The sequence below is a fragment of the Diachasma alloeum genome, unplaced genomic scaffold, assembly GCF_001412515.2.
Source record: "Diachasma alloeum isolate Michigan unplaced genomic scaffold, Dall2.0 Dall_scaffold_00180, whole genome shotgun sequence".
NCBI lineage: Eukaryota > Metazoa > Arthropoda > Insecta > Hymenoptera > Braconidae > Diachasma > Diachasma alloeum.
Genome location: NW_021680346.1, coordinates 3,464,105 through 3,478,236, shown reverse-complemented (window position 1 = coordinate 3,478,236; position 14,132 = coordinate 3,464,105). Strand labels below are relative to the sequence as shown.

The 14,132-nt window shown below is 34.3% G+C and overlaps 1 protein-coding gene across 1 annotated transcript in view; it reads right to left on the bottom strand.

Moving 5' to 3' along the window:
* The window catches only part of LOC107045206 (protein bark beetle), a 51,940-nt gene extending 38,590 nt beyond the window's left edge, over window positions 1-13,350 (bottom strand). Inside the window, exon 1 of the mRNA XM_015267383.1 lies at window positions 13,045-13,350. Within this exon, the coding sequence (XP_015122869.1) occupies window positions 13,045-13,350 (306 nt within the window). The remainder of the gene's footprint in view (window positions 1-13,044) is intronic.
* Between the last annotated feature and the right edge of the window lie 782 nt (window positions 13,351-14,132).

Genomic DNA, 14,132 nt, shown 5'->3' with positions numbered 1-14,132 from the left:
TTAACAGAATTCGATTTTTCTATATAGCTTATTCTTTTTTTCATTCTATTTTTTTCTTCTCATCAAGAAAATCAAACGAAAAAACTTAGAAAATTTGAACCGAGGAAATTCTATAGAATATATCTCAATAGAATAAGTTATATAGAAAAATTGAATTCTATTGACTTTTTCTACTGAATACTTTCTATTGAACATTTCAATAGAATCGGCCAAAAACTAATAGAAGAGTTCAATAGAAATTTAATAAAATTTTCTAATGAATTCGATAGGTTTTTCTATTAAATTTTTTCGTCCGTGTCTATTCTATATTTGTCAAGAAAAAGTCAATATATTTTGAATTTCCGTTCGAATGTTTTTCGTGAGATTTTGTCTTTTAGAATTACTGGGCACAAATTTTCCAAGTTTTTTCCGCTGGATTTTGTTTTGTTTTGCATTACCGAATCCAAGTGGAAAAAAATTACAATTAGAGAATTGATGCCCAAGCATTCTTATAGAAAAAATCTCAAGAGCAAAATTCTAACAGAAATTGAAAATCTATTGACTTTTTTATTGAATATTCAATAGAATCGGCGTAAAAAACAGATAGAATTTTTCAATAGAATTCCAATAGAATTTCCTAGCGAATTCGGTAGGTTTTCTATTGAATTTTTGCATACTTTCCTCATCCCACGTAACTCCAACACGAAAAATAGTATAACGACAGTAATAATCAATCTCTCTGTCTACCTTCATTGATAAGACTCCATCTGATAATCTTGATATTTATAATGATAATAACCCGAGGCGAAACTGGTCGTCTTCGGTTGCAAGAGGAGAGAATATTCTCAAATTATTCGAGGAAATTTTCAATCTGGGATGTTGTTCTACTATTGACTTAGTACGGTATATTCACCTATGGTACTTATTGACGTGCTCCTACACACCTGTCCGCGTAAACGCCCTTTACTACATCAATGCAACAATAACAATATGTTCGTTATGCATGGCGAATGGAATAAGTACACCTCCATTCACCATTTTCTGGTATTTCCGGCGGCAGTAGACAGTAGGGGCTCGCTATATAATTTCATACCTTTCGTATATAATGCATGATGATTTTTCCCCTATGACACGGTCAACGTGTAATTTCTGGAAATTTTTTGAATTTTTTTCTTTCCGTTGGAAGATTACTTTCTCTTCGTTTTAAATATGAAAAAAATTGAAGATCAAGACAAAATTGAAATGGGAGATCAAGACAAAGAAGACTAGATAAGCATTTTATATATACTTATAGATGATTAGAAATTAAATACCTGGAGCTATTATTGAGAATAAAATTGCTTTGCTTTCATTTTTTCAAATTTTTCATGGAAATAATATTGTTGCGTATTTGCCCTTTTCCTCTCTCTCAATCACTTTCATGTAATGATCGCCTCTTTCTTTCTCGTTTTTTCTTTTATCTTGATTCCTCGTCTGCGGACGTGTCACTTTTTTATTATTTATTTTATTCCAAAATCTTGAATAAGCAGTTATTTATTTATTAAATGTACCCACTCTTTACAATATAAAACTATGATTGTCAAAGAATATGAATGTTCACACACAATCTCATTTTTTCATCTCCATAATATTATTGTTCCGACCGTAGTTTTTTCCTCTAAATTGACTTATTCCGAGAATAATGGCCGGAATAAGTCAATTTAGAACCTCATTTTTTAATATTTTCCTTTCGTTTCCAAGAGAAAAATATTGATGAATAATGGATGTTGTACTCAGAAGATGAACTCGTTGCAAAAAAGTATTTTTTATTGGAAAAAAACCCATCTCATCTCATCAATTCATTGAGTTATTGGCATTAAATAAGATCGGATGTTTCTATTTTGGTCCACATCTCCCCGTTTTTAAAATTATTCTTTCACTGCTGAAGATTTTCGGCTAAATTTCCTGTGAAATTCGGGGTAATTCTCATTTAGTGTCAATTCCACTGAAATTTCTAAGAATTTCGTAATTGAATGTTTTTATTGATAATTCAAGGAAGTCTGAGAAATTCTCGCCTTCTTGCTGCTTAAAACTTTCGAATGCTATTAAATATTCCGAGAAATTTGGAATTTCATGAATTTTTTCTCTCTACATTGAATTCAATGTCGCTCTGCTGGAGATTCCGACCAAAGTGTTCATGAAATTTCTATTTTTTTCTAACATTGCCAGAAGAATATTCATTCTCGAATAAAGAATCTTTTTTAAATTCCGTGCCATTTTTGCATCAAATTTCATCCATTTTTTTCGCAATGATCATTTTCTTCGGGAAATTTTACTAGGATAATCCTCGGAGCCACCAACATATTCTTAAATTATCAATTGATTGAAAATTCAGTATAATATGGAACTGAATCCTCATATTTAGTTTCAAAAATCAAGTTCATAAAAGAATTCTCATCTTTCTGCCGCTAAAAAATTTGGAAATTCATTAATTTTTCTAAGACATTTGAAATTTCATGATTTTTTCTTCTCCCTAACTTAAATTCAACATCCCTTCACTATAAATTACAACGAACCGAGGGGCTATTCACAGGTGTAATCATGGTGTCACTCGCAGATGTAATCAATTGATATCCCAATGAAATCAATGTAATCACATGATTATCATATTTGTAATCAAGTTTCGGTAATCAAGTGGTAATCATTTGTAATCACTGTAATCATTTGTAATCAGTGTAATCTTTTGTAGTTGCTCCTACTGAGACCGTGAATTTGGTTTTTGAATTTTCGAGCGCGTCAGTTCTACCAACGGTAAGTCTCAAAGATCCCTGGATCAATTTTTCTTGGAATCCCAGATGTTTATGGTTCAGAAATTTGCGTAGCCAATGCGTTTTGCAGAGCATTTATCCGTAGAAAATTGATTCAACAGAGTTAAAATTTCTTTTTATTCTGGAGAACCAACGACTGAATTATCTCTGAACTATCTGCTAGTAAGTTTCATTCTCCATCAATGGCAGATATTCAGTAAATTTATGTTTCCGATAGCACTTATAAATGCCCAAATTTTTATATGGAGTGATGGAGAGTGTATTCCTCTGTTCTAATCCCCGCCCCTCCTTCCTCATTTCTTTGAAGGTTGTAATAATTAATTTTTCCATCAATTCATATTTAATAAGAGGCCATTTTTTGTGATTTCAATAATTACAGATGTTTGGTAATCACAGAATGTAATCGACGAAATCATTTGTAATCATGTAATCATATTCTGTGCTCTTGGTAATCACGGTTATCCCGTAAGCAATGGTAATCAGTGTAATCAGTTCCGTAATCCTGGGTAATCGATTAAAATTTGTAATCGCGGTGTCACGCAATTCGCCTGTGAATAGCCCCTCGCGACAAACAGTCCATGAAATTTCTATTTTTTCCTTTAATCCTTTGATAAAGAATATTTATTCTCGAATAAAAAATTTTTTTTTAAATTCCGTTACATTTTTGTATCAAATTTCATTCATTTTTGCTTTTGCAATGATTATTCCCTTCTGGAACTGGTAGATGTTAAAGCAGATTCTAACAGGGTAATCCTCGGAGCCACAGACACTAGTCACTTTGACCCATTCGCCATACCGTAGATGTTAACCGAGATGGGAATACCTCAATTTTTTATGCACTTTAAAGTGTGGCTCAGTAACATTCACGAACCTTTTACTATACGGACTTACGGTAGAGTAAGATCACGGTGTACGGTTGCGGTTTGAGAAGTGCCTGCGAACGATAGAATTACCCTGGAATCTGGCGCAAACGTGGATCGAGGATTCTATCATCCGGAAGAGTAGATTTCACGTCGTCGGGGGGAAGAGTCAACAGAAAAGCCTCGAAAACAATAAACGCAGACACTTCCTTTCTTATTACTGTCCTTTCTACTATTCTGTTTCGTTATAGTCAGGAACTGAAACGTTTTCACCGAGTTATTTAACAAATTTACTTGCAGACTTTCTTTCTGAGAACTGTTTCAGACATAATTTTGTTATGTATATCATATTTTTTATGAAGAGAGTTAGGCAAAACCATAATGTAGAATGAAAATTAGTTCATTGCCTGCAAAATTAGTTGAATGTATTGTACAATTTTTATTAAATTAATCCTCAGTCATCATTTTTCAAATTCTCAAATATTTCATAAATCAGTAATTGACTTTGAAAGATTGACATTGACAAATCCAATTCAAAAATTTAGAATTAATCGTTCAATAACAATTGATTAATTGATTCTAAATTTCAATCGAAATTAATGAATATGCAGACTTTCTGTCTGAGAACTGTTTCAGACAGAATTTCTTCTATATGTAGATCACTAGGGAGTTACGCCCCGTGCTCCCTTCGCTCGCCAATCCCCATATGACTCTTATATACCCCCCATCTTCCTTATTCTGACCCTCTTGACCCTTAACCTGACCCTCGTGACCCTTATTTTGACTCATGTAACCCTTATTCTGATCCTTGTGACCTTTATTCTAACCCTCCTGACCCTGATTTTGTATCTCGTGATCCTTATTTTCACCCTTATGACCATTTTGACCCTCGTGACCCTTATGCTGACCCTCCTAACCCTGAGTTTGTATCTCGTGATGCTTATTTTGACCTTCATGACCATTTTGACCCTCGTGACCCTTATTTTGACCGTTAATTGTGGAGTTTTAATTTCGAGTACGAAATTTTTATCACCAGAAATCGATGTAGATTTTTATAATATAGAGAGATGTTTTTTCTGAAAAGAAATAGGCACAATGATAATGTCGAATTAAAATTAGTTCATTGCATACAAAATTTTTCTCGACAATTTTCCTCAATCCTAATCTTTTAAATTTTCAAATATTGCATAAATCAGCATTTAATTTCGAAAGATTGACGATAATTTGATTAGCCAAAAAAGAAAATTCAAAAATTTAGAATTAATTGTTTAATGATAATTGGCAATTGAAAGTCTTTTCAAATTTCAATAAAAATTAGTGAACAATTTATTAATCAAAATTTTATTGCAAGAAACAAGAGGTTGTGGGGTTCTCTATCTAATTATCTGAAGGATGCACTTACGCTTTAAACTTCCTTTACGGATCAAATACATAAAAGGGTCTCGCGCATTCGTAACGCGGAATACCACACACGTAACACCGCGGACACACATGTACATCGCCTTTTGTGTAAGTATGGACTTTCTGCAGTTGAGGCCCCGCGTGCGAACGAGACCATTGTAGTGAGTAACGGCTAGCACTGTAGCACGTTGAGCTGCGGTAATTAACGCAATAAAGGTCGTTTGTTCGAGGATCTTACTCAGCAGATCTTAACTTATTTCAAATGCTCCATATATTTTCATATTTTTATGTTCGTTTCAGGTACCACTCAAGGAGATCCACTTCAGAACATTTACATTCTTTTGCGCAAATTGATGGAAATTTTCCTCAATGCAAACGTTTCAGTTTTCAAATCACTTTTTTGTATTCAGAATTTTATGAAGGCAATACGAGACATATTTCCCATTCATATTTATCGTTAATTTTGTTTTAATTCTTTCTTTTTCATTTTGTATAAGACTTTTATCTCTGATTTATGAGGGAAATGTTTTTTGACAGAAAATAAAATCACTGACACGGAATTCCACTCATGTCTATTACGTTACGGAATTTTCACATGCCTCACACATCATAAATTTAAAAAATTAGATGACAAATTCTTTTTTTGTCTTCTACAAATGAATCGTGATGTAGTTACCACTTTCGCGATTAAGAGATCTCGGGAATAAAATTTCCATTCTTTTGCGCAAATTGATGGAAATCATCCTCAATGCAGCCATTTCAGTTTTCAAATCACTTTTTTGTATTCAGAGTTTTATAAAGGCAATACGAGACATTTCCCATTCATATTTATCATTATTTTTTTTATTCTTCTCTTTCATTTTGTGTGATACTTTTATCTCTGATTTATGAGCGGAACATGTTTTTTGACAGAAAATAAAATCACTGAAATGGACTTCCACTCACGTCTATTGTGTTATGGAATTTTTACACGCCTCACACACCATAAATTTGAAAAATTGCAAGGCAAATTCTTTTTTCTCTCTGAACCATGGTGTAGTTACCACTTTAGCGATCAAGAGATCTCGGGTACGAAAAAAAATTACTGAAATCTAAAAACTTCGCGCCATGAATTCTCAGCCAACAGAGAATGGACGCCATTTTGCCTGGATACTTGCGCTATCTGTCGCGAGGGGCTCAAAGATGGTGTCCCCACCTCGCATTTTTAATCACTTCTTAAAATTATTTGTGCCCTTCAGATTACCGTCGACTCGCTTCATGCAGTTTTTATAAAAAGAACAATTTTTTCAAGCCATTTTTCAGATTTTTTCACCCTCTTTCGGCTGAGAATTCACTCCGCAAAGTTTTTCCCGCATCTCTGTAGTTTTCTTCTCCCCCTGAGGTCTTTTAAAACTCCAATAATTCACGACCTAGTGCATAGATCTATGGACGACCCTCGACCCGACTCAAAGCGTCTATTTTAAACTTCCAGAAACCCGAGATGAATTACCTTATCAACTATGCACTGTGATCTCTCCTCAATGCCACTCACAAGCAAACACCTCATTTCGGTAAACACCGGAGCATTGCAACTCGCGCTGCAGCCGAGAGCAATGAACATAAAAACTGGGTTACACTATCAACCTCGCTCGATCATAACTCTACACGGGCATAGCCCATGGGCACACCGTTGATTTCCGTCTTCAGTAGTATAGTACAGTAATATAGAGAACAGTGCACCTATTAAGAATCCTCTAGCACAAAGAAATACCCAATAATGATGTTTTTATGAAAAGTCGGGGAAAGTAAGTTGGGGAAATTCTCGTTTTCTTGCTGTTTAAAACTTTGGAATTCTATTTAATATTCCCAGAAATTTGGAATTCCCATTTTTTCCTTGTATGGCAGGTCAATTTCCATATGACGCGGGAAAATATTGAAAATTGAGACAATTCAGACAACTATCTGAGTTTTCATTCTATTTAAAATTCAGTTGTATCGAATGTTCAATTTTCTCACTGAGTTTGGAAATTCAAGTTTTCAGTGAAATATCAATAATTACTGAACCTAAAAAAAACACAATGTTCTTGAATTTTCAGGAAAAATGAGAAATTTCATGAACGATTGCATGTTGAATTAAATTCAAGATGACATTTTGACTAAAATTTCAAGAAATTTCTAACAGTGTATTAAATATTCCAAGAAATTTGGAATTTCATTAATTTTTTCCCTTTGCATTGATTTAGATGTCGCTCTCCTGGAAATTACAACTAAACTGTCCATGACATTTCAATTTTTTCCTTAACATTGTAATTCTGCTAACATTTAGAAGAATCTGGAAATTGAAAATTCACTATCATCATGAAAACAAACAACAGAAATCAGGAAGATTCATGTAAGCATATTCCCAAATTTTCAATTATTTGATAATTCAGTATAATTTAGTACAAAATACTCATATTTTGGTTCCGAAATCAAGTAAATAAACAAATTCTTGTCTTCCTGCTCCTCAAAAATTTGGAAATCTATTAATGTTTCTGAAAAATTTGAAATTTCATGGTTTTTTGTCTCTCTAAATCAAATACAATGTTGCTTCTCTATGGATTAACCGTAGTCTGGTCATCAAACGCGATCCTATGACTCTGGTCATCTCCGCGGAGATTCCCCCCCGTGTTATTGAGGCTCTTAGTGTTGCCGAATTCACTCTACACTGCCCGGGTGCGTTAGCGAGTTTCTGGATGGGCAATTCAATAAATATTGGAAGAAATAATTCATCTGTTCGAAATATTTTGTTTTCTTTAGGAATTTCAGGAAATATGTTGTTGTAAAAACTACTATAATTCTTTAGACACTTCAATTGACAAAGTCAATTTTTTTTTATTTTTCCGGTTAACCAGTGAATTGTAATTAAAGAAAAACGACGTGTGGCGGGGTTTCCCTCTTGTGAGCAATCTAGGGTTAAACCAAGAGCAATGATCACATAAATTCATTGTAGTTCTACTGACATTTCGAAGAATCTTGGAATTGAAAATTTCCTATTATCATGAAAAAAATCAATGAAAATTAGGAACATTTATGTAAAAATATTCTTGAATTTTCAATTTTGATTGAAAATTCAGCATAATTTAGTGCTAAATACTCATAATTTGGTTCAAAAATCAAGTTTATAAAAACATTCTCCTCTTCCTGCTGCTCAAAAAATTGGAAATCCATTGTTTCTGAAAAATTTGAAAGATCATAATTTTTTTTCTCTTTAAATCAAATTTAACGTCGTTTTCCTGTGAATTAAGCCGAGAGCAATGAACATAAAGACTGGGATATACTATCAACATCGCTCGATCATAACTCCCGTTTTCAGTGGTACAAAGAACAGAAACACCCACTGAGACTCCTCTAGCACAAAGAAATACACCGGCAGAGAATCCGTTACACTGAATGACATTTTCCGGGAATAATTCCAATTGTCATTTTTTCGGAATCATTTGAGAAAGAGAAAATTATCACGGGTTTTGCGGTGGAGACTGACTGTTTCTCGGGTGAATCATGAATCTGTGACAGTCATACTAGTGAGTGTGATTCATGCATGTTGCACGTCAGCCATCGGCATTCACTCGTCAGCTCATTTCGAAATATTGTTTGATTCTTCCTCATTTAGCTTGGGGAATAGGTTTCCGGGAGGAGGGATTGGTGGGTAACGTTGAATATTCTGATTCGGAATTGGGCTAGAAAATAGAAACGAGGGCAAACTAATTTTTTTACAATTATTTTTAAAATTCGATGCACATTTTTCTTGAAAATTTAAGTAACTTGAGGAAATTCTCGGTTTCTTGCTACTTAAAACTTTGGAATATTTTGGGCTAATGAACTTTTTGTTTAATTTCCGTATTAATCCGCTTGTTGTAGATACATTTGCAGGATATTGGATACAGAATTATGAACATGAGTTTATTTTAGACATTATTTTTGAGAATATCTCCGTAATGAGTAGATTTGGAGAAAAATACCAACAGATTTCTTCTTTACACAATTTTATAGAGAACAAAAAATTCTTTCAACATTTCCGATAAAATCGACTGATTCCCAAGATATTTACAAATCAATGAAAATCAAAAGTTCAAAATTTCTTGTTAGAGAAATTACATTCATAGATTATTTCCAAAATATCTCTGCAACTAGCAAATCCAGAGGAAAAACCATGAGGCTTTTCCAAAAAGAATTTCATGGGCAAAAAAAATCCTCTGAACATTTTCCCATAAATCAATTTGTTTAGGAGATATTTTAATTAATGAATACAAAATTAAGGAATAAGGAATCATGTATTATTACCAGAGAAGCCTCAAGAAATATAATAAAAAATTTGATCATCAATTTAATGAGCCCTCCACTATTTTGTTTTACAATTATTTTTAAAATTCGATGCATATTTTTCTCGAAAATTTAAGTAACTTGAGGAAATTCTCTTCTTCTTGCTGTTTAAAACTTGGAATTTTTTGGGCTAAAGAACTTTTCTGTAAATTCCCCTACTAATCCCTTCATTGTAAAGACATTTGCCGAATGTCTTTATAATAAATTGGATACAGAATTGTGAATATGATTTTATTTTAGACATTATTTTTGAGAATATCTCCGTAATGAGTAGATTTGGAGAAAAATACCAAAAGATCTCTTCTTTACACAATTTTATAGAGAACATAAAATTCTTTCACCATTTCCGACAAAATCGATTGATTCCCAAGATATTTAAAAATCACTGAAAATCAAAATTTCAAAATTTTCTGTTGGAAAAACCACATTTATAGACAATTTTCAAAATATCTCTGCAACTAGCAAATGCAGAGAAAAAACTACGAGACTTTTCTAAAAAGAATTTCATGGGCAAAAAAATCCTCTAAATATTTTCCCATAAATCAGTTTGTTTAGGAGATATTTAAATTAATGAATACGAAATTAAGGAATGAGCAATCATCTGTTATTGCCAGAGAAGCCTCAAGAAATATAATAAAAAATTTGATCATCAATTTAATGAGCCCTCCACTATCTAGAGAATCCTCTTATCGATTTCCGGAGATATCCCATGTCACCAATGATTCACATTATCAAACCCAAATACCCGTCCTTCTGAATCATCGTTAACTGCACCCTCCCCATATCCAATTATTCGTATCAACACCTCAAACCACAAAATGTATTTACAACTCGTGCCAATGTGATAAGATAACCCAGAGCCCGATAGCACCTAGTATCAGGTGAAATGTACATTACACCTTACTCGTGTCACCCGACACAGTATAGGGGCCCCAGATTCATTCATAAAAAGTGTGAAAAAACCTTGCCGCTGAGAATACGAGGGATAGTGGGTCAGGTAGAGGATTTCCCCTCAATTCTATTCATTCTCATCTTCATGGGATCCAAACCCGCACAATGGAGCCCCGGAGGAGTCAGGTATTTCGACCCAAAAAATCTCACGACAATCCTCGGAACAAAAACATAAACATGAAAACTATTTACGTAATCCTAGGAAAAAGGACAAAAAACGGAGGTGGCAGATGTTGGAAGTCTTATGGTCACTTCGAAAAAACTGTTTTTGTTGAGATGAAATGGAGTTAATTTTTGAGTATTTTTCGGTCAATATGTGAACGTTGCAGATGAAACTGGCAGAGAAGCCACAACAGAAATCTATAATGATGATATATGATGATGATGATATATATTATATTATAATATATAAAAATATTCAAAATAAAAAAAATATTAAAATATTTAAAAAATATTAAAATTAATTTTTTTCTCAGTGTATCTGTATAGTTTTATTTACAGCTATAGAAATAGTTATAATTAGGTATAACTATTTATGACTGTAGGGATCTATTACTACAGACATGGATATAGTAATAGCGATGAATAGAGTTGACTTATAGCCTAAGTTCGGTGACGAAAAACGTTGCGGGGATTTTCTTAAATGCAAACTTTCGGTACTGAAACATCTCGGTAATTTTACGATTTAATGACCAAATGAATGAAAAGCGCAAAATTTGATTCAATAATTTTCAGTGAGAACGGATTGAAATTTTGAAAAATCCAGGTGGATGTCCTCTTCAATTTGAAATTTCATAGAGCCTCTCCCTTCTAAATCTATTCAATATCATTCTACTGACAATTCCTACTAAATCGTACGTAAAATGTCCATTTTTTTTTCAACAGTGGAAGGATTTGGCGAGAACTTGTCGTTTTCGCCTAGAGATTTTCAATGGCTCAGGCAAGATGAATTATTTTCTGAGCTCTAATTCACTTATTAAATAGTTAATTAAACATGAATATTGTCAGGATTTTCCCATTACTATTTATCGATTTTCGTTCATTTTGTAAATGGACGTGAGGTTCATCTAAAAATATATTAAAATGTATTTTTCCTAATTAATGTTCTTCGCTGAACATTTATCATTTCAATATTTTTACGACTACGTCTATCCAAAAAGTCAAATATAAACATCACGAGGGTCAAATATGAACAAATAATGAGTGTCAAAATGCAAAAATCATACAAAAAATGAAAAAATTGTAAAAATCATACTATTACGCCAATAATTCCCTCAGTTAATCGATTAAAATATGAGAATAATTTAAACGTAAATCTACACCCAAATAATCGAAAAATACCAACTTTTGATAACAAACTGAAAAAAAATTAATTAATAATTCGATGGATATTTTCATCAGAAGAAGCTCAACCAATAATCAGATTACAATAGGAGAGAGTCGGGCAAAATGGGACGTTTCGTGATCTTCTCTAATTGTCAAGATCTTCATTTATAAATTAAGATATTGATAATTGGAAAAAATCTAAATACGTCCCATTTTGCCCGACTTTTTGCCTAAATTTGGAAAATTATATTCAGAATTATCTGGCTCCATTACGCCCTCTTTGGGAAATGGAATAGACCAGTGTAGGAAGGGAAGAGTAGGGGGGGGCAGATTTTGAATCCCTCAGTCACGTCATAATTGACTTTTGTGATGAAAATATGCATCCGAATTTTTTTTTACTTTTCCTATCGAAAATCGTCATTTTTCAATATTTTTTACCATATTTTTTTTTGTCTATTCCATATGACCTTCTGCAAAATCTCCCGTATGGAATGTGGCATCGCTCGAGTTCTTTTGTTAAATAAAAAAAAAATGTTATTGAAAAATCAAAATTTCAATTTCCTACCTACACATCTCTTTTTAAATGAAGAAGAAATTTTCGTTTAAATCGCCGAATTTATTCGTCCTTATATTCGTAATACTTCTAGTACTTGCAAAAAGTGCGTTGTGGTGTGAGCGCCCCTTAATTTCACTCCCAAATGTGTCTGATTCTACCCCAAAAATCATGGACTTGACCACCGTGGATTTTTTACTACGTAAAAAAACCCAAAACATTGTAATGATCCACCACCTTAGAACTCTATCCTTCCTCTGATTTGACTTTCGCTCCGCCGTTTTTCACTCTCAATAAACCCTGTTCCCCAATCTCTCATATGAAATTTAACAAAAAAAGAACGTTAATGAAAAATAAAAATGTCATATTTCACGCCTACACGTTTCTTTTTAAATGAAGAATTTTTTTTGAAATCGCAAAATTTATTAATCAAATACATCTGATATTTGAAAAAAGTGGTGTGAACCCCCTTAATTTCACTCCCAAATTTCACTTATTCTACCACAAGACGATCATTACGATGTTTGGGATCTTCTACTGCGCAAAAAAAAAACCAAAAATCGTAATGATTCACCACCTTAGAACTCTATCGTTCCTCTGATTTGACTTTCGCTCCACCGTCTTTCTCTTTCAATAAACCTTTTTCCCAGTCTCGCGTCACACTCCCCTCTCCCTCCGCCGAACAAAGAACATTCTTGCCTCCTAGACTGCACTTAAATCGAATCCCCCCCGACCCCCGAAAATTCCAACCCCGCGATAACGAACGTATTTTGAATGCGAATAGCCCCCCACCCCTCCCCATTTAAAAATCATTAGACATGTTTACCTTGGCAGTGATGATGCCTCGAACAGTGATACCGATCATCGGAGCAAACCGGATCTCAACCCCGGGCTCAATAACGAGTTCGCCCTCGCGATCGACATAAAGATCCTCCCGCAGGACATAAGGACTCTTCGACCTCTCCAAAATCCTCTGACCCGCGATAATGTGCCCCCCCGACAATTCCATGAGATCCTTGGCGTCATTCGTGGGAATCGATGGTTCCGTGTAATAAATTGAAGGTGTATCGGTCGACACCTCGTCCTGACATCGCACTATGGTAATCACAATTAAAAACCATAGTGAATGCATTTTAACACGAAACACACTCATCAATGGCAACACTCAGTTTTATTATCTCCAGCACAAATGAATTACAAACAATGTGTCACATATCAGTGCAACAATCGCAGGTTGAATGTAACGATCGTTCCACCGTCGTGAAGATACATCCCACACATTGAACTTTGTAATTCCCCTTATTTCACTGTTTTATCGAGACAAATTCACTTTCAACGATTTATCGCACTGAGTTTCACTAGCTCTTGATTACACAAATACACGAGACGTTTTACATCACTGTTGTGTAATTTCATTGGAGTTACGATCATAGATTCATTAAATTGGGTAAAAAAACGGGATGAAATGAAAATTTTGGGTTTGAGAAATTCCCGATTGGATCAATACCCGTTCTAAAAAATATACCTGGTGGACGCTAGTCACCCACGGGGACTCACAACCGTACTTTACGCTGGGTGCGGTTTGACTTGGGTGCACTTCTACAAACCCAGGGAATCGTTTGTTACCTCCGCCTCCACTCGGTGTTTGCCGCGGAGACCGAGACTGCTATTCTACCTTTCGAAAAGTGGTATAGGCTGGTCACGTGATCCGTTGAGGAAACTACGTCACGCAGGTTGTGAAACAGGTGAGATACACGGGTTTTTCGTTATAGTGCGGTAAACGCGTTACCATCGCGACAGCCCGTTGGCGTCCACCTGAATTGTGCCTGGGTTTTACGTTCGTCAGGGGGAAGGTTTGAATATGCGAGAATGAGCGCGGTCGACGGAAGGGTGGGGGCGTTGCCTTGGCGACGA